Raw genomic sequence first — 24725 nt, forward strand, 5'->3', positions numbered from 1 at the left:
TGTAATGTATAAATATTTATTTAACGAATATCAACAAACATGTTTATTTCTAAAGAGTTTTGTTTTATTTAATCTTTAAATACTGTTAGGTACAAGACCTGGTACGATACAAATTAATAAATAATCTGCATTTGACTTAGAATCCATAATATCTTAACGTTCATAATATATATAAATATTGAGAATAAAAAATAGCAACACTTTGCAATTTATTTTAACCAATCACAGTTGACTTATAGAAATTTACATTATATAATAAAACATATTTAATTAAATATTTGCAAGAATCTTTTAAAAAAATATATTAAACGAAAATAACGAATAAATATATGCTTAATATTTTGTGTAAATATAATATAAAGCATTTATACAGGCAACATTTTTTAAACGTGTACGCATTATTTTTAATCTGTGAATGTGCTCATTAAAAATTATTTAAATAATTACTTAATTACGATATGTAACATTCCTTATTAATGAACATATAATTGAGGCATACATTATAAGTAAATTAATTAACAGTAGTCATAACTCGAGTCGACATTGAGTAATTAGAACGAATATAAGATAATCTCTTAATTTTCAAGGTCATATTATATTTTATATTGAAACAAATTGCATTTTTATACTTTGAATCCCCTTTTGGTACAGATAATTAAGGGACAACGACCTCTTTGAGGGACAACAATTGAATCTTTGCGAAAATAATTTAAAAAAAGAATAATGAAAATCACATAGACTTCCTTTCACAGATTATCTGATCTATAATACTACTAATAAATAACTACTACTACTAATAGAGTAATGCAGTAATGCCGTATATTAAAATATAGAACAAAAATGACTTGTCTTTAATTAATCTCTTATACAAGATATCCGATATAATAAGCATCATTTGATCTCAGGTATAATCTCGCACATAACTCTTCGAGTCCTTACTACCTATAGCTGATTCCGTATCTCTTGGCTACTTGTGGAGTGTGTGTGGTCGCGACGGCTAGCAACAGCGGAACGTCGTTAACGTCGATGTTAAGCGATTTCGTTAGTGTCGCGATATCGCAGAAGTCTGTCGACATCAACATATCCGCCAACGTTTTTGATAGCACGCAGAATTCACGGAGTTTACTCTCGAGGTATACGAGACACTGTAAAAAATAATAATTTGGAATTGATTAATTTAAACAGATTTTATAATACGCTACCAAGCACGTAAGATTTGCAATAGTTCTAGCAATCGTATACGTTAATTATTCGTGAGATAAATCTTCTCAAAAAGAGAGTGTACCAAAATAAATCGGCTGAAGTTGTATTCAATTAAAACCAAAAATATTTCGCACTACAATAACGAAACTTTTGGGAAAAGTGCATTATTTCGACCAGATTTATCTACTTGTTTATCGTACTGATCTAGTTGTTTCGATAACATGTTATACTATTTGATTGCTAGCAGAATGGTCGTAGGGCTTCGTGCAAGACCGTCTGCTCGATACCATCCACTCATCGTGTATTCTGCCGCTAAGCAGCAATATTTAGTATTGTGGTGTTATTGTTTGAAGGATGAGCGAGTCAGTGTACCTACAAAGGTAGGTACAAGAGACGTAACATCTCAGTTTCCAAGGTTGAAGGCACATCGGTGATGTAAGGAATGGTTAATATTTCCAGAAGCGCCAATATCAGTGGGCGGTGATGACATACACGGTATACATCAGTGGCCCATTAGCGCGTCCGCCTACCTATTACATAAAGAAGCAAGGCAATGGCCAGTACAAGCCAGTACAAATACTAAGTATGGCAGCTCCGCAGCCAATGGGTAACGTGCCTGTTGCGGCGGCACGCGCGCGCGGCGCATGGCGGGCAGCGCGTCCAGCGCGCCGCCCACGAGCGGGGACAGCCCGCCGCAGCCGCACTCGCGCCCCACCAGCCGCACCTCCCTACGCGCCACAAACAGATATCATCAAGCACGAACGTCTAGCCCGTACCAAATAGTAACTACTGAGTCTCTTGCTGGTTCTTCTCGGTAGAATCTACATTCCTAACCGGTGGTAGCTTCACTTAGTATAATATTGTAAAATGTCAATTCAATAGTGCTTGCAAAAGCCTACTTGAATAAAGTATATTTTGATTTTTGTTTTTTTTTTCAGATTCCTCTTTCGACGTTAGTTTTGAAATCATAAGAACATGGAATAGAATTTTTTATGAAAAGTTTTGCATAGTTGGGTGGGGATGTCGAAAGAAATCTTCATAACGAAAAGTGCTCAAACGATAATTATCGAAGTAAGAAACTGCGAGGAGAAACGGTATAGAATACATTTCTAATCGCTTTCTTGGTAAAATAGTCGACCCTTGGCCGGTGACCACCGTGTCCGGTCCGAAACCAGGCTTAAATAATATTTAAGAACATACATACCACGAGTTAGTGTCTCCAACGATAGCGATGGACTGCACCGGCGGATCAAGTGTTTTGTTCAGGTACGATGTGAGGTCTAGGTCCCGTCGCAGATCCGCCTCCCAGGTGTTAGAGTTTGCGACGGTTCCTATAAAAAAATAAAAGAAAAAAATTGAAACTTAGCGACAAGTCAATTAGTGGCCATATATATATATATAAATAGATTTTTATTAAATATACATATTCCGAATCAGTCTTATACATCGTCAGTAGCAAGGTAGCCTAAGCGCTATAGTGGTACTTTTGGGAAATGAAGTTAAAGGTTACTTCAGTACCATGTTTTTGTATTATATTTAAGAGAAAAAATATTGATTCTTGTAAAAAAACAATATATAGTTTATAATGCTTCCCGGGTTTTCAAACAATAAAAAGGTTGTACATTTCGCACAGTCACATCGTGACCACGTCAAATGCAACTCAGACGAAACGTAAAATTAAAAATATGATTGCGATGAAAAGTCACATTCAATTTGATGATCTTATTTAAAATATAAATTAGACTCTTATTAAGGAGTTTATTTTTAATAAATGAAATAATGACGCTTAAATACATATTTCTAAATAAATAAATTATTTATTTGAACAACTCTACGTATTTCTCTGTTTATATATAAGGAGCCGACTTCCATTTATTTAATTAAGCACGTCACATGATAACCATTATGTTATCATATGATAGAGGCTCGTCAACCATATGACTGATAACACTTTATTTTATTTAAGCTAGATTAAATTTTGCTTGTTTAGTACTTGTAGGAACATAAAAATGTCATTGACAGAGTCAATATTTTCAACTCAAAACAATTTTTAAATATAATTTATTGCGGAAAAGCTCACACAACCTAGGCCTTGATTGTGTTCCTGTAGATTTTTTAAAATTCAGCTCTCGAGAACCTTATTAATTTTCGCGATAACTTTCTTTCCTAGATAGACTGGTTTAAAAAAATTTAATATCAGGAATCCATTAAAATCTGTTTAGTAGATTATGCACAACGCATACATACATACATACAACATTAATCGTTGTTTATATGTCAAGTGACATTTAAAGTTTTATTAAAAAAAATATATAACAATTTATTTTTCATTTAAATCTTAATAAATTGTATTAATATTTTGTGGGTTTGGTACCTTAACTTACCTTGTAAAACTAAATCAGGTACGTAGTAGTTGGTTAGACCGCCAAGCAGCGAAGCTTCATAGCCGGACCGCACTTGCGTCTGAAGCTTGCTCGAACTCACTTGTGACAAAGGAAACTCTATCACTTGCTTCACTTCCAACCGTTTATTTCTATCAACAGGCTTATTTCCGCCTCTCTTATCCTCTGCACCGAATTCACCGGAGTCAGAACGTTCATCGGGCTTGCTGTCAACGTTCACGATCATCGTGTTTTCTTTCACTTTCCGAACAAAAGTTTTCGGGGACATCTCCCGGTGGGTGGTCGTCTCGTCGACTAGCGTCTCTTTAGCGAACTGCGGCTCGGACTGGCGCGGGATGTCGTTCATGTACTCCATTTCGGACGCGTTGGTGGGCGTCTGCAGCATGGACTCCATCAACTGGCACTTGTAACACGTCTCGCACCTCTCCTCCTGTATCGGAGGTACGAATGTGGGGTCGAACTGGAAGTTGTCCAGCTTCAGGTTTCCCGGCTTTCCGATGTAGTGTCTATCTAATATCTCTAAATTCTTGCTCTTCATATAATTAGTGACTATCTGAGGATACTTATCGAACTCGAACTTAAAACCGGAATGTTTTATTGGCTTGGAATGTTGAAGTGTCTGCCCGCAGCATTTGGACGGGCTCTCGGAGCTCCGCGATGACTTGTCCTTATCACAATCATTGGTACAGTTCTCAGTCTCTTCTGGATGTTTAGTGTTGTCTTGCTCGAAGGACTTGGCTGATTTCTTAACGCTCTTTTTACCATTCGATTTGTTCTTCAGTCCTACCAGCTTATCGTCATCACCGAGCACGAACACGACTTTCTTCGCGTCACATTCCTCCGAAGCCGATAAGTTCGGACTCGAGTCAGACGAGGTCTTCAACGAAGTCATCATCGTCGGCTGCCTTCTCAACGGTTTAATCTGACTCTCCCCACTACTACTGCTATCCATCGCGAAATATGAACTAGAGAGCTTTTGATTCAAATCGACCATCGTAGTCGATTTTTTTAGACTTACATCGCTAGCTATTAACGTACTGACACTGACACCACTGTTCCTACTCAACGAGGGCACTTTCAAACGATCGTTGACACTACACTCTTTCACTTCTACGCTTTTCGTGGTCCTGCTTACATCTGAACTTAGATTTTTCACATTCACAATTTTGGGTTCATTGAGCAAGCAGTCTTGATACATGAAGTCGTTCTTTCTGACGTCACCGCATCGTACGAAGTACGTTAGCACTGCTAGTAGTTTTTTGACGAACTGAACGTTTTTGGAGCCTGTGATGATAGTTCTAGCGGAACGCGGCGGGTAGCCGATACTGCCGCAGAGGTCGGTTAGTTGTGCCCACAGCGCGTTATACGGGCGTCGGGTGTCCAGTTGTTCCGAGGTACACTTCTGTGGATCGATGGGATCGTAGGGGCTGACCGTGGACACCCAACCGAGATGATGTGTGAGAACGTAGGTTAGAAGTGTGCTGATAAAACTGAAACAATAGAATAACTGATTACTATGTGTATAAAGTACTCATTAATATAGAAAACATCGTTTTAGTGATTTCCATAAGTGTACTGATAAATCACTTCCTTTATTTTCCACTTTATTTTCCATTATAATATAAACTAATTTGAATTTAATCTGAATGGTCAATGGAAGTCGATTACGTAATTGGCGACCAATGATTGTGCAATGTTTAAGTTCAGTCATTCATTCATCGTTCATTCATTTCAGTAATAAATCGAATTTCAGTAAATAATACATTTATTTTTTTATACCGCTCAAAAATAAACCTAATAAAATCAAATGAAAGTATATCAACATATCTTCAGCATTTAAATATTAATCTAACCGTCGTAGATAAAGGGACGATGATTTAAAAATTACATCGATGAAACGGATCGTAAATATTTCTCCTACATTTGACATGTCTATGATCAAAAGTGAGACATTAACAAATCGTTACTATACGCCCACGTGTAAGTTATACAACTAATTTACAGTCTGTATCCGTCAATCGCGAAAGCGATCACGTGAAAAACACGTAAACATGACATATAAAAATAGAACGACACACACACACACACATTGAACGCTAAAAATAAAAAAGTTGCACTTGACAGTGACTTCATTCACACGTGTCGGTAATTATCGGGCGAAAGGTCCAAAGGCAGATTTTTTTCTTTTTATTTGAACTGCTCGTTACATGCCGGTGATGTTGGAAACGGTCCAACAAAATGTCAATGAAGTATCTCTCTTACATTAAATTAATAATTGTTTATTAAACGATTGTTAAACGGGTTTGATGAAATCAATTAACTTTACTGATCTACGAAATGTTGCCAGGAAGCATATAAAAATACAACGAAACGATTAAGGAACAAATTTTAAATTTGATTCGATTTATAATTTGGAGAAAGAATCTAACTATGCTATAACTTTTTTTAAATTAATTAACGGTTTGATTTAAATGATTACCTAGTACTAGTATTTATTATAACGAAACATTAAAAAATATATGAAAAATTATCACGGAAACTCGAGTTTTAATTTTAGTTTAACAAAATGCATACGCCATCAACAGTGCATTTAATTTAAAATATTTTTATCGGCAATTATCAGTTGCCGGTAAACTGAAAAATCTTCGAATGAATAAATTAAATTGAGTCGATAAATAAATATATCCCCAATCAGAACACGCTAATCAATAATAAACAAGTTTAAAGCTTCCTTTAAGAGATTTATTAACACCTATACGACGGTAAATTCATAAGTAAACAGCAATATTATAATATTGTTAAACATTAATTGAGAACTACTTCAAGTACATGATTTGTTTTCTTTATATATCTAGGGAGTGTCGCAGTACAGACTTAAACCAACGGTAAAGTTATCTTAGTGTGTGTACCGGCTACGATATTCGCCATACGTCATAATACTTTACTAGTGTGCGTTGACTTAATGACCAACTGTTGTCCACTTTTTTCGACGCGTGAGTATGTTGCAAATATATATTCTAACACAGAACAAAGTTGTCATTTCACGAAAGAAAAACTCAACGTTCGGACACAATTTCTTGCCATATCGATTACCAATAACATAGTATAACTTCTTATGTTGGAACATTATTAAAGCTGATTGGCGCATTGCTTAATTCCCAACTATAAAGGAGTAAATATAATCAAACTACATTTACACACTCCATAGGATATCCTTATAGCTCTACTATATTATGTACTAAATTTGGTTGAATCTCTAGATATAATACAACATTTTACCGCCTCACTAATTATATCCACTTCATTTTTACTTCCAAGGATCCGAAAATATCGTCGACATTTAAAATGCTTTTTTCTCGCAAATCCATAATGAATCTATACTAATGTTATAAATGTAAAGGTAAACGCTGTCTGTCTGTCCGTCGCTCTCACTGCCAAACCAATGAACCGAATTTTGGTATGAAGAAAACTTGAACTATAAAGAAGGACATAGGCTAGGCTTTTTTGCCTAACACATGACAACCAACCCTCTATAACGCGAGCGAAGCCGCAGGCGACCACAAGTATATGATAATTATTGTTTATTATAGATCTCTTCTTCGTTGGATAGAATTATGTATATATATATATATAAATTAGTCATAGTAATTATTGTCTCAGATAATATATACTCTACATTAGTCTACAGTACTACACGTATGAAAAGTTTCAGTCCAATTTATAGAAATTTGCCATTTATTAGACTATGTATAACATTCCGCTATGCGGACGGAGCAATAACTTTTGGCGCGGGTGGAACCACGCTGGGCGACTTGTTAATAATAATATTACCGTTATAAAATGAACGAATTATTTTTATCACCTGCCGACATCGACCAGTCTACGTCTGAAATAGTGGAAATTTCTAGTTATTTGGAATAACTAAAAATAACTTAGAAATGTTATTATTGGAAATCGTACGATGTTTCACCGAAGTCAATGCCCAGTATTTTGTTTACATAATCTTGAAGAATGAAAGATACACCTCGACATTCGATGCGCTTTGAAACGTTATTAGAACTATTACTAATCTAATAGGATATATGTTGACTGCCTTTTTGGTCTAGTTGATATAGGGGCATAGATCCCGGGGTTCTGGGTTCTAGCTCCAGGTCGGGCCCATAAAAAGTTATTGGGATTATCTGTCAATTTTTTTCAAAAAAACTTCGAAATCTCATAGCTAGGAGTATGTACACTCCCGTACCTCGGAAAACTGTTGGTCCTGCATCTGAACCCTTTCCGATAGCGTCGGATTTGCCGTCCCATCGGATTATGAGCGTGACGAAATAGGGAATGTACCTGTACCACATACTTGTGCACTATATTGTGCCCAAAAACATATACTAAAAACATAAACATATCTCTAAATTAATACTTACAAATTAGTATTCTTCGTGTCACCAACAGCGAGAACGGAGCATAGATCTGAAAGAAACGTGTCCGCAAGTTTGTTCGCCGACCGCGGCTCGCTCGTGACTAGATCCAACCACACGGGTTGTAACCGCGGGCCGCACATCAGGTCGGATAACCTGAAAATAACAATAAATTTTGTCATATCCTCATTTCTTTAGTACTAGATCTGGATAGGTGGTCTGGTGAATGCACCCTGATAATAAGTGACGCGACATTAGACATTAGCGCTGTAAAAATATCAAACATTTCTTACCCCATCACCAATGCGCCAAAAAACTGGGGAACTAAGATTTTTATGTCCCTTGTACCACCCTTCAAACTTAAACGATATTATGAAGTAATTTTTTGCGGTAGAATAACGGATAGGTCGGTGATACCTACCCGTCTGATTTCGAAATTAAAATCTTATGACATAAATCTAAGAACACGATTCATTTAAAATCAGCTTTAAAAAGGTAAATTCCCGTGTGCATAAATCTAAAATTACACAAGCGATTAACAGTACAGACATCTCAATATAGGTATGATAAGCTTTATTATATAAAATAATAATGTCCCATTTTTATCTAGACATATTTTCTTAGATTATAATCTATCTCGTGAGATTGTTAACTGCCGAAAGATTGTGAACGGTTTTACAAGAAAATGCCATCTACCATTTCTCGATACCCAATAAAAAAATATTCGTTCTATCGTAACAAAATATCCTTTAAAAAAATTGGTCACGTATGCTTAAAGGTATAAAAAATGACAAGAAAATTTTCGGTCAACTAACATCCGCCGATTTTGGCTCACGTCCAGTTCACCATAACTTATAGAAGTCAAGACAACAATCAACTCCGTCAACAATTTAAACACATCGGTCATTTGTTAAATAGATGAGACGTCTTAATCGAGCACGTGATGGATAGCGATTAAATAACACGACTCTTTAAATAGAATTATTGCGGTAGTTGAATTAAACAGAGCGAAACATTTGTAGCATATTTTGTTTTTTTTTTTTACTAATAAACATGTATACGTAATTGGGCCACTGGGTGGAATGTCACCTCCAAACATAGCCATTGCTATTGCAAAAACAACCCACTGAGACTATAAAGACGCTGTCACCCATGTTGACTTGCTGTTGTTTAGTTGATCCAAACCAAATCATAATCCAAATCCAATATGGAACCATTACACTTAGTTATTGATTGATAACTTAAAAACTACCCGTTAGTTCTAGTTCCTGTTTGTACGGACTCTGTCTGACACACTGTATGAATCTAAATACAGAATATGCAACGTATTGTTTACGTTTCGTGTTAATAAATATCACTTTTCTGTATTATCATTTAACTTAAGTAAGTTGGACTAAAATGTTGGAAAAGAGTTTCTTGCCAGTTCTTCTCGTTAGAAGAACCGCCTTTCATTTATTTTTTTATTTTGCTTTTGACAAGCATACAGCGCTAAAGCCGAGAGTTGCGTTGCTTAATCTAAATATAATATAATAATATTATATTAATAATTTATAAGACGAAATAGCACAAAATATAACACGTGAATGACACGAACTCAATATATACAGATATCTATCAAAATCAAAATAAAAATAAAAAACATAAAAATCCCTAACACGAGTATATCAGTTGTATACAGTTGGTTTTATTGCGTATTTCGAATTCCCTATTCATTCTTATGCAATTGCAGTTCGAATATAAATCTATACTCCCGCTCGAAGAATTTGTACAGCGTATATGAAACAATCTCCGTGCCAAATTTCGTGACGATCTGTCTAACAGTTAAGGCGTGAAAGCATATCAACAAAAAAAAAACACACATGTATAAAAATGCATCAGAATTTATAAAAATACATTACTTAAATTGATATTGAAACCAGTAAATATACAAAACTAATACGCTTACCATCTCGCTGCATCTCCGGCAGCTTTATAAAGGGTCGATACGAAGGCATTTCCTGTACCCGCGGCCAATGTCGCGAGACGCAACCGACACACCAGGGCCTGGAGTTGCGGAGAATGTTCCATGCAACGGCGAATGAGGTCCCTATTAGAATTTAAAACAAGAAATTGTTGAGTCATATTCCTTGGTCAAATATCTAATCCGTTGTTACACGAACGAGTTTATCACGGTAAGCTTTATTCAAATAACAAATAACAGAAAACTGGGTTATGGAAAACGGTGACCCTCATCCTATGATAAATATTGAAGCTGCATCAATGAACGTATGATGTAAGAATAAGTAGGCGTCTAGACATTAAATATTTTTAGTCTATTTAGAGATACTTTATTACTAATAAACTTCGTACATGATATCATTGTTAGCGTTACAGAAAAGCGAATTATCTCGAATAAGAAAACACAATGACTGTATTTTAAACAGATTAAACACTAAATAATAAGAAAGATATTATAAAATACATTATATGTTAACAAACAAATGAATAACAATTTAAATAATAATTAATATTTTTATTATTATATAATAATAAATATTAATCTTACATATCAGTAGAATCGGCAACCGTGATAAGCAATGCCAGTCCAAGTTTTCCTCGTCTCGTAACAACGGACGTTGAGCTCGCTAAACTGTCTGTTGTACCGCTGGTTGAACTGCTGCTGTATATCTAAATAAGAATTATCATTTTATATTCACCTGGCTGATTAATTAGTACGTTTGCCTTATCCTAAGTGAAGACGGAAAATACTTCGCCGACAAAACAGCCGGCTTATTTGACGTCAACTCTCCTTAAAATTACAATATTTCCATTCTTATAGGAGCTTATGTTTACTATAATGTTACATGTTAATTCCATTATTATAATAGACGAGGGCATTTAATACGTCTGCAAATAAATGAAACGAGATTCATGACGAAAGATTAAAGTAAACCGATATGACGTAGACATTCGTTTATAACATCACGTGATTTTGGTACAACATGCACTAAATACCAAGACTATACCACTTAGGGGTAGGCAATTGTGCAATTCTGTTGCGGATGGATAGCATCTACTAATCACATTCTACCGCGAAACAGCAATACTGAGTATTTTTGTGTTCCCAAGAATAGTGGCGTAATTGTGATGTAAGGCATAGTTAAATTTTCTTATACTGCTAATATCTATGGGCGGAGGTGACCACTTACCATCAGGTGGTAAGTTTGCTAGTCTAGTCATGCTAAAAAAAAACAATTGTCCTCGAATTTTAACTCTCATCATGCTCAAATGGGGTATAATTTAAATAATATTATGCACCTTTTCCTACTGTTAACGTAATGCCCTATATTTAGGGCAGAGCTTTGCGTGATTATATAAAATACACGTAAGATCTTATAACTATAAATTCAAATGTAGAATAACATATCTTTAGTGTGTGTATGTGGGTGTGTGAGTGTTACATACATATTCTCATTGCGACATGTAACACTATTGCAATGCCCGTTGTATTACTGTTAGTAACCGACTGTGGTCTCTAGAGATTTAAATGAAACCTATAATTCGAATGTATTATTGTTGATTGTCTAATATAATTCCTATTCTCTTTCAATATAAACGAATCAATCTATTTCAAATCGGTATATGAACTGTTATTTAATTCCATACGAAAAATAACCAAATTGGGTTTTTATTTTTATAAAAATACAATAATCAATTTTATTTAAGTAAAAACAAAGTTTGCCCTATCCCTACTAGAATTAAGATCCTTAAATGGTCAAACTGGTTTTCGACAGACAACTCGTTCCCAATAGCTTCCTTTAAATTGGACTACAATTCAAAATCACTACAAACGATCCTTTTGGCGGAAAGTTACGATACCACAGACAGATAGATTAACTAACAAAGTTTTCAAACTTATAACACTGTTACGTCGGTTGTTTAGTAAACAACGTTGATAATAACGTCCTTCTGACGGATTTCAGACACATTGTCCTTTTCTAACGAAGCGAACTGCGTACAAAATATAATATGTGTTCTATTCCTTTATTGTCAACCTTCAACACGACTAAAAAGAGATAGGAACAAATGACTTAATGTATATTCTTTTAACGCGATATAATTGGTCGAGCTTGAATAACCTATGATATCCGTTATGGATTTTCGCAAAAAAATGGCGTTTTGAACGTAGACGAAGCTGCTTCAAGTGGATATAAGTACTTAAGTGGGATACTGTTTTATTATAAATAAAGGCATTTTAATCAAGAACTTTTAGTAGCGTACAATATAACTGTACTATTAGCAAATCGCATGGAATACGTAAATCTAAAGTTTGTTTATATTCATACCTCCTTCGATTAGAATAGGCTTTTAATCAATCGACTTGGAATTCGAACCCAAAATAAGGATCTCCAATAAAAAAACGAATAAGCCGTCGAGGTAGTTATAAAGCAACATTAAAATTACATACAACAACAAAATATTCCTCAGAATATCATAGATAACAGTTTAATGACATAATTATTGTAATTATCTGTCTATTTGCCCGATATCAGATCACATGACCGCAACGACGCCGGTCACTCATGTGATCCGTCACGCGGATTGATACCGATAAACTTACAAATAAACCTGATATCGCGAATTTGATAAAAAAGTAATAACCTATTATATACACCTTGGTGTTATGTGTTTTGGTATTAAGTAAATAGTTATATATAGTACCCTAAGCTATGTCTTAATATTTTCCATGCGACCGTTTGTGTTTATAAGATTATCTGTATTAAGCATATTATGATAAAAAAAATTATGTATATATGTACTTTAAAGAGATATTGATGACCAAAATCAGACACATTTAAATAAATGAAAGAAATAGAGATAATTTTACATCATATAATAATTATTTAACCTAATAATCTATACTAATATTGTGAAGAGGTAAATTTTGTTGATTTGTAGGGCGTAATCTACGGATTCAAAGAATGATTCAACTCTAAAAAATCCGTGATAGAAAGTCATATTATTGCTGATTGCTCAAGGGTATAATCCTATATGAATTGCACCCGTGCATTGATCCATGATTAGTTGTGTATATAACACGCATTATTAATTTATTTTTCGGCAATCATCGCCCACTCGGTACACCTGTTTATTAAACTAACATGAAAAATCTTCATATCAACTGCAGTGAGTGAAATAAAAAATTCAATCATACAACATTTCAAGAAATATTAAAACCGCTCACCAGTCACTTACAACATTCGGTCATCGGTCATGCAATCGATCCATTCGTTTTAAGATTACTACAATACGAACAAAAAACATTTAATCGTCTCTATATAATATCGATGTAGTTACATACCTGCGAATCTACGCTGGAGACGGTGCTTGATGTTGGTACATTCAAATAGTTGGCCTGTCCGAGGTCGAACTTTGTCGCCATGCTCTGGAAAGTTCTCCTCTGCCAGCTACCGTTGCTCGAGCAGCTCAACTTGCGACCACACGGAGCTGATACACAAATACGCCTATTAATATAATATATATCTTAGACGATGGAAGTTAACCTTTATATAAAATTAAAATAAGTAGCCGTGGCGTATTGGTCACCTTGGCTCTGTTTGAAATATTGACCAAACCATTTGCCGCCAATGTCCAACATTGGGAACTGAGTTGTTATGTCCCGTGTTTGTAAACGTATATCAAATTGTGAAGGAACCCACGCCAATTACCACTTTTGGTTTTTGTTTCCTTTTACAAATTGTTATTTCCTAGAGATAAATTAAAGCATTTGCAATATCCCTCATTGTTAAAGTGTATTATATCTAAACAGTAGTCATCAATATTCTCTTATCGTACAAACTCTAATCGAGTTGAAGTAGAGATTGTGAAGAGATTCGAAATCAAATATTTATTGTAAAAAAAAAACTTTATCGAGTGAACTTGATCTTATTACAAAATAGCGCATTAGATATTTGAATCAACGTGTTTGCAATGTTAATTCTCGTGAAAAGAATCCCAACCCAAGTTTTTCATAATAGCGGCTATTCGTTACGCGTATTATGTGAACACTTCAAAGGGCTAACTAAGTCTATTCGGACGGAATAGGCCTAAAATTATCATTATCAATAGATATTATTACATTTAAAGTCATCGAGAGGTGTAGCTATATTAATATAACAATACTTACTGTAGAAGCAGTATTCGTCCGTGGCGTTCACATCCCACGTATCGAACATGGAGAAGTAATCATAGGTTGAACCCACGCTGCTATATGGTGATTGTTCCCCGTAAAATCCTAAAATAATATATAATTTAATAGATACCGGTTAAAGGAAAAGATTTATCGGAGTACACTCCAATTTCTAAATGCTACTCCACAACAAACCAGATTCATATACTTGATATGTACACGCATAATGTTTCTCGGTGATATTTTCCCGAATTCCACCCGTATTTCAGTAACATTTTGTTTTTATGATATAAGTGGGATGTCGGGCAAATGAGCCGATGCACAATGGCGCTGTAAGGAATATTAACTATTCCTTACATCGCCATTGCGCACAAATCTTGAGAACTAAGATCTCATGTCCCTTGTGTCTGTAGTAACACAGAGATTTTATTGTACACGAAGTTTGTGCAAACAGTTGCATATATACAACAAGACATAGAACGACGCTGAACATTTACAAAAAAGGAAGATTTTCTTGACAGAAAAACCGCCTTATCTTAATTAGCCAATAAGATTTCGGTTATGTTTATAGTAATATCAATAACACGAACGATAAATTCTAGTTTTAATTGTTTTGCGATGTCCGTTTCATTTTTATTTATTAAAATTATTGAGGTAACTAACCTAACCCAATCACCTACACCCATTAAAATTTTAAGCTCCAAATTTGAACATCTGCCAGTTTTTTGCTAATGACGATCTAATAAAAAGAAATTAATTTAATTGAAAAGTCAAGGAAAGGTCGTTGACCTCTCAATTGATTTACTTCGTTTTGGTGAGCAAGTTTGCTTAACTTGATTGTATAGAAATCTAACATTACAGACAATATTAAATATAAAATAATCATAATGTTATATGATCGATTAAAATCAAAACCAAAAACAAAACAACATCGGATTAACAATATCTCCGTATCTGTAAATTATCTTATTCGCAATATAATCTTATTTTTCCAATACTTTATCAACACTTGTTATTCGAAGTTGTTATTGATATGATAACATTGCTTGCTTATTTATATAAAATCAATGTTTCTTTGTTTGTCTTACATGCATTCCACCATTCATTCGATTGCAATGAAACTGACGTACGAACTTCCGAGGTTTCTTACTGTGTAACCTACCATAAGTGACACGTGACTTGTTTATAAAACAATTGAAAGAGGCAATGCACCGCGTGGAATTACCTTGCTCAACTTATACTTCGTTATAATAAATTTAAAAAAAAAACATCTTAAATAATAAAATAATAGCCATCACCATATACGAACAATACCGCCTTATTTTGGTCATAGTTTCATACCAATACGTTCACTAGTATAGTAGCATTCACGTGATTGACGCTTGAAGAAATAAAACATATATGGCCTATTTGCACTGGCAAATGGGCCGGCTATTAGATAGAGTGGATAGCCGGGATAGTGAGTGGTCTCCATGTGAAAACTAAACTTTTCATCCAGCCAATCTCTATGGCGATATTCAAAATTAGAACACAAAAATACAGTTATGTTTAGCGGTAGAACAAATGATTAGGTTGTACCTACCCACCCAGACGGGAACTATATTTATAACAATACGATTATTTTAGTATAGGGATTCGCGTCCAAACGTGTACGTTTTTTCTTAGGACTATCAAGGATTTAATGAACAAGTTGAATAAACTTTCGTATCGATCACGTGAATTATTAAAGGTTTCCATAGGTCAATGCAGTCAAGGTCTGAATTAATCGTGGCACATTCATTGAAATAAGCGCATAAATGTACACGAGAGGCCTAAAACGAGAATAAAACTGTACTTCAATTTACGCTACGCTACTTTATAAAATAAAAAGCCAAGATAATATATTGGTGTCATAAAAATCATTAATGCTATAAAGATGATTCTTATAATAGCGTTGGCGGTCAATTTCAAAGGAAACCAGCCAACTTCGCGGGTCATATGTACAAATGTGAGACCAAACACAGGTGCACTCTCTATAGCCTCGCTTCATAATCCAATGGGACGGCAGATCTGACGCAACCGAAAAGAGTTCAGGCTCTGGACTAACGGCTTTACGTATATAGGTATCAAGAGACTTTGCCACAGAAAACGCCAATAACTTTTTATCGGCCCGACCAGGATTTGAGTCCAACTTCGGGATCTGTGGCTTTACAAATAGTCACCAGACCAACAAGGCAGTCATTATAGTAAAAATATAATAAAACTGTTCACCAACATTGGAAACAAATATTTATTTATACGTAATTTATACACGTGTTTTGCACGAAAAAGAAATCGTGACGAAACGTCGAAGCACTTAAAATAAACTTTGAAGAATAAATCTTCAAAGCGTATATGGCAACTACTGACACGTTTTAACTGACCGACATCTATTAAAAGTTAAGTAAGCGCTAATATCCGTTTAAAGCCTTTCGTAATAATTACTATTAACAAAAAACGTATTATAAATACTAGAAAACTATTGAAAATATTACTAAGATCTCTTATTATGCAACAGAAAATATACATTAAAATGTACAACCTAGTTCCACTTTTACAGTTTTCTGGTTTGATATCGATCTAAAGCACGTAGAGGCTTTTCATACGTCTGAACTCGGACTATTAGAATGACAGAATAGAAAGTGCAATTGTGTTTGAGCACACGCCTGTGCACTATAACGTCTGTAGAGTAATAAACTAGTCTTGAGATTTGACGTTGTAGCTAAAATCGGTCAGAAGGATTAGTCGTATATAGCTCTGTCTTGGAATTCTAAAGTATGGACCAATTAATAGAAGCACAAACACACTAACATCCAACTAGGAATAAATGTATTATTGGGACTTCAAAATGTGGACCTTTGTCATTTACGCTTTAAATTAGAAATAAATATGTAGTTATTTAGCCAGTAGAGTAAACGTGTATCAACTTACCAGAGTCTCCTCTGTCCATAGAAAAACTTAGCGATACTCCTTCCTCTTTCAGCAATGGCACGTTAAGCGGCGTCGAGTGGGTGGTCAAGTGGCCACTACTCTTCGCCTCAGTCTTTGTACGACTTATCCGCGACGGTGGCACGTTGAATATCTTCGTGCACATTAACCTATATAAAAAGATTAAATTATAAAACTGCTACTGTACAATTTATACTAAGTAATATAGAAGTAGAGATTTATACTAAGTAAATTCAAAATATACATTTAGTTTTTGGATTTTTGCATTTGAAGGGGGTTATCTAAATTAGAGTCTTACAAAAAAACAGCGGACAAGCAGCGCAATTATTCATCTCTAGTCTATACTAATATTATAAATACGTAAGTAACAATGTATGTATGTCTGTCTGTTGCTCTTTCACGGCCAAACAAACTTGCACAAAGCAAGTTTGCACCCCAATGAAGGACATAGGCTACTATTTTATGCTTAACACCTGACTACAGTCTAAAACGCGAGCGATACCGCGGGCGTCAACTAATTACAAATAATCTTTATCTAACACCTTCTGTCTTATTCCCTCCATGTCAAATTCAACGAGGAAACGTTTGAGCTCTATACATATTTATACTTATAAAGCGGTATAATTTGTTCGTTTGTATGTAGAGGATAATGTACGGATCCAAGTAAAAAAAATTAACTAGTAGGAAGCTACATTATTCTTGAGAGCATCTATAGATAAATTATATTTATATAAAAGAAAATTCTTCGCTAGTCTATAATAAAATTTTATAATTAGATTTGATCGATATTTTCAATAAAATGGCTGATATACCTTCTCGGATCATTCATGATGTGAATCTTCAATGAAACGCTCTTGCAGTTCATTGCAACAGCACCGAATATCATCTCACCGAGGACGCTAGCATCCGTCGCTTGGCCTTTATACTAGACAAGGGAAAATACACAATATAAAAATAAATAAACTGGTTTACTTTGCAGATTCACTTAATACCTTGGAATGTTAATCAAATAATATTTATGAAGAAATGAGTATTTACAAAATATATCTTCATCGTAATATGGTGGTGTCCTGCTGATCTATTCCTGTAATAGCGGTCTATTTCTGCACAGTAAACACAGATCCACTCAATATTACCTCACTCTCATAATCCGATAAAACTGTAATACAACACAGAATCGACTTTACGTGCTCTCCGAGACGCAGAAGTACTAACAGTACAAACTTCTAAGCATCGGGCTTCTACTATGAATATCTGAACAGATAGACTCTATAATATATTATTGCCCCGACCTGGCGTTTGAACCGTGTATTCGAAACTTGCAGCTTTATACACTAGACAATAAAACAAGGAGGCCGTACTAATGTATATGTATATACTTACTAGATGGATTTAGTTAAATATTCGATAAGGAAATGCTAATAAAAGACAATGTCACGGAAACTTTTACTTGAGTCATATAACGAGGTCGGTAAGCCGGTAACAGGTCAAAGAATATTCTTCTAGAGAGTGAAGCCTTATTAAAACCAAATACGCGCATTGTCAATATAGGAAGTGACATTTAAAGCCGTACGAGAAAACATAATAGATAGAACATCTATAAATAATTACGTGAATAACGAAATCATCGAACATTTTATCATAGGAATCAAAGTAGCTTGTATCGTTCGAAAATAGTTCGAAGTACTGTGCAATAGATGCACAGACAGCATTAAGATTGGGAAAGTAACGGCCAAACCGAATTTGATGAAAATAGACTACTGCTTTATGCCTTACACCTGACGACCAATCCCAAAAACGTAGGCAAAGCCGCAGTGACAATTAGTTTTAATAAAATACTCCTAAAACTAAAAAACCTTCCACCTCATATTTAGATTTACTCTACGACCTAAAGTTCACCATTTAAATTTCCGTCTCGCATATTCTTGTCACGTGAGAACCATAATGCAATCATGTATAAGCCGGTTTATTTCAACGTATTTAAAAAGGTGACAATAATTTATTCCGATGTTCTTTTTAACTATTTCTCATAAATAACGTGCAAAAACAGAATAATAAATTATTTCTGCGGTTAGAAAACGTGCCGAGGAGTTTGTTTTTAAAAGAAATGTCCTGTCTTACAAATTATAAAATTCTGACCTAGCAGCAATCTTATCACTTGAAATTATTTTGTTCACTGATTGATAAGTTGGTTTCCATTACTATATAACAAATTTCATAGACCGATTAAACTATTTCTTTATTTTAACAGCAAGCAAATTGATAAACGAAATGCTAATATACACATCGAAAAGACCGAACCTCTAGACGTTGACCTAAATTACTATGATTTCAATTATTTATAAAAATAATTCAATATCCATTCAAATAAATACAATATATATAACTCCAAAAATAGAATTTTCTTCCGACGATCATTGACAAAACACAGAAAATACCCATCAAATATGACACCATTATTAAATTGACATCTAAAACAAAACATGTGATGTTACATGGTGTACAATTAGTATGGTGCTAAAATTACAGTCCCACGATATAGTTCGTTAGATCCACTTACGAGCTCGATTAGAATCGAAAAGGCTAACACATAAGTGGTCTAAATATAGAATCGCAATGCGAATAAACTGTGAATTGAAAGTCTCGTGACGCTATGTCTCAATTATTATGTTTATTTATAAATTGTTACAGTTACGCCTTGATAAGATACTTCTTGTATACATAACGCGATTTTGTGCAAACTATTGTGATATTAACTTAACTGTAACAAATCGCGTTTTAAATGTTTCGTTTAACAAATATGTTAAGTCCATTTACATATGAAATACAATCAAAATATTATAATATAAATCCTAATAGTTTCTGAGCTAATTAATTGTATAGAAATGTTAATTGCAGATATTTTTAATACCTGGAATGATTTTCAAGGATCTCGCCAATGATATAAAAAATATGTGCTAGATATGTTAAATTTCTATTTATGTAAGTTATTTTTCTGTGTTTTATAACAAAAACATAGACAAAAATTTAGATGGATTCATTTACATATTTTATTAGTCACTACTAAGAGATAACTGTATCTTAACCAAAGATCACAATTTCAATTTTAAATGCAATATATTTATATTTAAAATTCATCTTACATCAGCTTTTGTACAGCTTTAAGGAAAAATGGAGATATCCTACATGTGTTAAGTATATATAACAAATATAGGACAAGACACTTGTGATATTATAATTCTGCATTAAATATTTTTTAAGTTGTTATCAGAGACATTATTACCATGGTAATAAAATAGCAATAATAATAAAGTTTATGAATTTGTTTCTATAAGAACCATGCTTATACTACATAATCTTTTTTATGTATTTATTCTTGTTTTCAAGTCATAGAAATTATAAAAGTTACGAAAATAGGATGTCTAAAGGATACCTCAATCAAGCAATCAAAGAAATATTTAAAAATAAATTGAACCGCAAATATTTTTTTTTAGAACCAATGAATTGCATCTTACTTACCACATATGTGTATCCATTTGAAACTTCCATAATGCAAGGAATCTTATCTGTGTTTCTATAATCTGGTTTATCATTTTTGTGAGCGGGTAGTCTTTCTATAGTCGACGAATCAAACAAAACCTTCCTGCCTCTGCGATCACACTCTTTGTATAGAAGCAACCGCACTTGCTGCGAAGTTATTTCACAAGACCTGACAATAAATTTTTACATGTTTCATAATTTGTGAAAGGGACTTACAATAAAATTATATTATTTATTACACATTTCATTTAAATTAAAAAAAAATATTCTTATTTATAAAACCTACATCTAAAAGTATTTAAGCTATAAGTTGTGAAGTGTTAAATTGTATAAAACAAATGATCTCAATACGAGTATCAAGTTGTTTCACATGTCTTAATTTTTTACACATAAAAACATAAATAGAATTCATACAGTGTCGATCTCATAAGCTTTCTCTTTGCATTGTTGCAAACACATGCTTTATTTAGATATGTAATTATTATAATATCTACCATTGAAATTCTAATTATAATTAAGAATAAAAGATCATACATTTTCACTAAATTAGAACCCCCAAATAGATACTTGGTGATTACCACATTATATCCCTATATTATATTATCTAATATGTTTATATTTTAAGAACAATAAAAATAGATGCTATCTTTATTTAGCACAAACTGTTATTAATTTATCAAATGAACCACTTGTTTCCTTATTAGCAACAGCACAATCAAGATGAGACTGATTCAAAGCGGCTTTGAGCATCATAAACATTGTCATAGAATGGTCTAGACTTGAAATTATTCTTGGAAAATAAAAATATGCCATCAAGAAGTACACTTTTACCTAAATTTCATTTTATTTCATAGTCACTTAAATAATCCCACAGCTGTTTCACTATGAATGCAAATAATTACAACTCAAAAGGAGAAAATTTATTCCACATGCACATACGGTCCGAGAAATGCAATAACAAGAAGATTTCACTCTAAATGCACTTTGACGGCCGAAAGACAATAGACCGACGGCCGAGTGTCTTGGAATGTGCGAGTGTACTAGCTCGCGTGTAAATAGTAAGTAAACATTGATTGAGCAGAGCCGCCCCTCTTCCTAAGTGACGTGATCAGGCCGTCGCCCACGCCACCCCGCGGCCCCCGCGCTTATCACATGCTTCGCGACTTCCCCCGCTTTGAGCTAGTCGGTGACGGTGATACTCACCGCACTGCCACTTGCCAGTCTTGTGCGTCACCAATCTCAACTTCGCAACTCAATGATTCCACAAGAGACCACTGAAAGCTTCTTGCGTCAATTCCTCAGCGTTTCCCTTATACGAAAATAGAAAACAATAAATAATATGCATACATAATGACGTACCTGCCCCTATTTCGTGAGTCCCAATAATCATAATCGAGTTTTCTCTTATTAGAAAATATGTTATCTATTAATGCCATTGTGTCACACACAACATTTCACTTTATCCTCGGATTCGGAGTCAGTCAACATCATCATGTATATCCGATTACAACGAGGTTATCGAAAATATATAATTTTTAATTGCATTTCGGAAACACTTTGAATGTAAATAATCTGACTTATCACGTGCGAAAGTCATATGATTTACCAAAGACAACACGTTCTTACTTTTAAACAAAGGTCAAGGTCGGGATTTGTAAAATTTTGCATTATCTATATTATAATATTATCTCAAAAATACTAATTTAATATATTTCTAATATAATTGAATATTCAGCGTCAATAATTATTCTTAAATATGATAAATATCGCGATTTTTATATCATAGACAAATTAGTGTGATCCTTTACACGTAAATGCTTAAAAATTTTATAATGTTTGTTATACTACTGAACCTTAACCATTTTACACTACATAAACATGACACAATTGATCTTATTCTGCATAGAACGGTATGTAAATAATAGTTGTCAATTTATAAAACATTTGTTATTGATTAACGATTGTAACATTTGTAACATTGTATGAATATTTTTGCTTTTATATTTAGAATAACTAAAAAATATTTAAAGTACATGATGAGGACTGATGATATAAAAAATTGAGATTTATTGATATTTACTAAGATAATACTAGTTAATTACATATTGGGAAACCATGTCAGCCCGAGAAGAAATATTTGATAAAATTGGAAAATTTAGAACCAGTGTTATTTCAGCATTAACAGAAATTGCTGAACTCGATGTAACTTGTAAATCAATTATTGAGCAACATCTTAACGATTCGAACTCCTTGAATTCTAAATCTATTCTAAAAATACAGGCAGTTATTGATTATATGTATGAACAAGTAAATATCGGTAATTGGAAGGAAGTGAGGTTATATTTGAGAAAGACCTTAACCGTTGCGACTTACCTGCGTCTAAAAGCTCATTTAAACTTTAATGAAATTTTGTCAGACGATATAATAAAGGAAGCTCTTAGAATAATTGATTTTGGAATATTGTTTGGTTGCCCTCTTGATGCTGAACCAAATTTGTTACAACTGTGTGCTTCATGTCTTCACTCCTTCGTAAAACATGATGACCAACATGGAATAGACACAAAAGTCGTCCTCAAGAGTGAATCTCAATCTAAAAGTAGTCCATATAATTGCAAAGTATTGGACATATTAGATTGCCCGAGCATGGAACATTTTTTTAGAAATTACATTCTTGCTGAAAAGCCTGTAGTTTTGGACAATTGTCTGAGTCACTGGCCAGCGCTTACAAAATGGCAAGATCAGAGCTATTTTATTAAATTGGCTGGATTACGAACAGTATCAATTGAGCTAGGAAAAGATTATACAGATTCCAATTGGACTCAGAAACTTATGACGCTAGAAGATTTCATAAAAAATCACATTTATAATGAAAATGGTACTACTGGATATCTTGCTCAATATCAACTCTTTGACCAAATTCCTGAGCTAAGGAAAGATATAATAGAACCGGAATATTGTTGTTTCTCTGAAACCAATGATCCTGTAGATGTAATGGCATGGTATGGTCCCAAGGGAACTGTGTCGCCTCTCCACCATGACCCAAAGAAAAATCTATTGGCACAAGTTGTTGGCGAAAAACTAGTATTTATATTCTCACCACAGGACTCTGAATTTTTATATCCTCATGAACATGAGTTATTAAATAATACAGCCAGAATTGATCCAAGAACACCTAACTTTGAAAAGTTCCCTAAGTATAAAGATGCTAATGGGTACTACTGTACGCTCAAAGCTGGTCAGATGCTATATATACCACCAAAGTGGTGGCATTTTGTTGAATCACAATCAGTAAGTTTTTCAGTTAGTTTCTGGTGGGAATAGAAATAGAATGTCTCTGAATGAAAGTAGTTTTATAAATATATATATTTGTTTGTGATAATTTATGTTTTAAAATTAAGTTGAAAATAGATATATTTTTTTGTGATAATTAAAGTTATATAGAGTAATATAAACTTGCTATAATATGTAAGAAAAGATAGCCTTTTCTTTAATAAACTAGTTCCATTAAATTTTGTAAAAGTTTTGTAATTAAGATGATATTAAGAATGTATAGTAGAATAGACTTCAAAGAGTATTTTAACTTATTTAGAATTATATGAACAAATGTTTATACAGAAGAACCTCGATTATCTGAACTAATTGGGTCCGACACTATTTTGGATAATCAAAAGTTCGGACAATCTAAATGTGGGTAGTACTTTGGGACAAGATCATTAAAATTTGACATACATATTAAAATATAAAATATTATTTTTTTGTTATAATATTAAACATTTAAAAATAGTCATAGTTTATTTTAAGTTTTTTTTTAAATCGTCAATTCTTAATAGACGAACGGCTGCAACGCACCAACATACGGATAATTAAGCGTTCAGATAATCGAGGTTCTACTGTATTGAAAAATATTAATTATCTGTAATTGTTAGGTTAGCTAAAATTACAGATGAAGACCTTGTGGCTTGTACATTGTGCAATAATATTACAAAGGAAATGTTTAATCATCCTGTGTTCATTTTTACTAGCCATATACAA

General features: G+C 33.7%; 2 protein-coding genes across 5 annotated transcripts; one reads left to right on the forward strand and one right to left on the reverse strand.

Annotated features, from left to right (window-relative positions):
• Nucleotides 1-348: 348 nt before the first annotated feature.
• LOC125063886 (folliculin-interacting protein 2) lies at nt 349-22270 on the reverse strand. 4 transcript variants are annotated; one of them, XM_047670565.1, is made up of 13 exons: nt 22053-22270; nt 20673-20862; nt 17966-18078; nt 17136-17302; nt 14184-14291; nt 13359-13504; nt 10563-10684; nt 9963-10103; nt 8024-8173; nt 3588-5095; nt 2408-2534; nt 1820-1931; nt 349-1145 (listed from the first exon to the last, which is right to left on the reverse strand). In XM_047670565.1, exons 1-13 carry the CDS (start codon nt 22127-22129, stop codon nt 939-941), a joined length of 3168 nt encoding a protein of 1055 aa, XP_047526521.1. In that variant the 5' UTR covers nt 22130-22270; the 3' UTR covers nt 349-938. The 4 variants fall into 4 exon arrangements, with proteins under 4 accessions (XP_047526521.1, XP_047526523.1, XP_047526522.1 ...); XM_047670567.1 differs by lacking the exon at nt 22053-22270 and adding an exon at nt 21525-21814; XM_047670566.1 differs by having other exon boundaries at nt 932-1145; nt 1734-1931.
• Nucleotides 22271-22589: 319 nt separating this feature from the next.
• Nucleotides 22590-24515, forward strand: LOC125063901 (bifunctional peptidase and arginyl-hydroxylase JMJD5). The gene has a single exon (XM_047670590.1). It carries the CDS (start codon nt 22809-22811, stop codon nt 24012-24014), a length of 1206 nt encoding a protein of 401 aa, XP_047526546.1. The 5' UTR covers nt 22590-22808; the 3' UTR covers nt 24015-24515.
• Nucleotides 24516-24725: the final 210 nt, after the last annotated feature.

The sequence above is a fragment of the Vanessa atalanta genome, chromosome 5, assembly GCF_905147765.1.
Source record: "Vanessa atalanta chromosome 5, ilVanAtal1.2, whole genome shotgun sequence".
NCBI classification, from domain to species: Eukaryota; Metazoa; Arthropoda; class Insecta; order Lepidoptera; family Nymphalidae; genus Vanessa; species Vanessa atalanta.

Coding starts and splice junctions, on each gene's coding strand:
- LOC125063901 (XM_047670590.1), top strand. CDS start 22,809: ATGTCAGCCCGAGAAGAAATATTTGATAAAATTGGAAAATTTAGAACC.
- LOC125063886 (XM_047670565.1), bottom strand. CDS start 22,129: ATGGCATTAATAGATAACATATTTTCTAATAAGAGAAAACTCGATTAT. Junction 20,863..22,052: donor GACTCACGAAATAGGGGCAG/GTACGTCATTAT, acceptor ATTTATTGTCAG/GTCTTGTGAAATAACTTCGC. Junction 1,146..1,819: donor CGCGCGTGCCGCCGCAACAG/GCACGTTACCCA, acceptor TATTTTTTACAG/TGTCTCGTATACCTCGAGAG.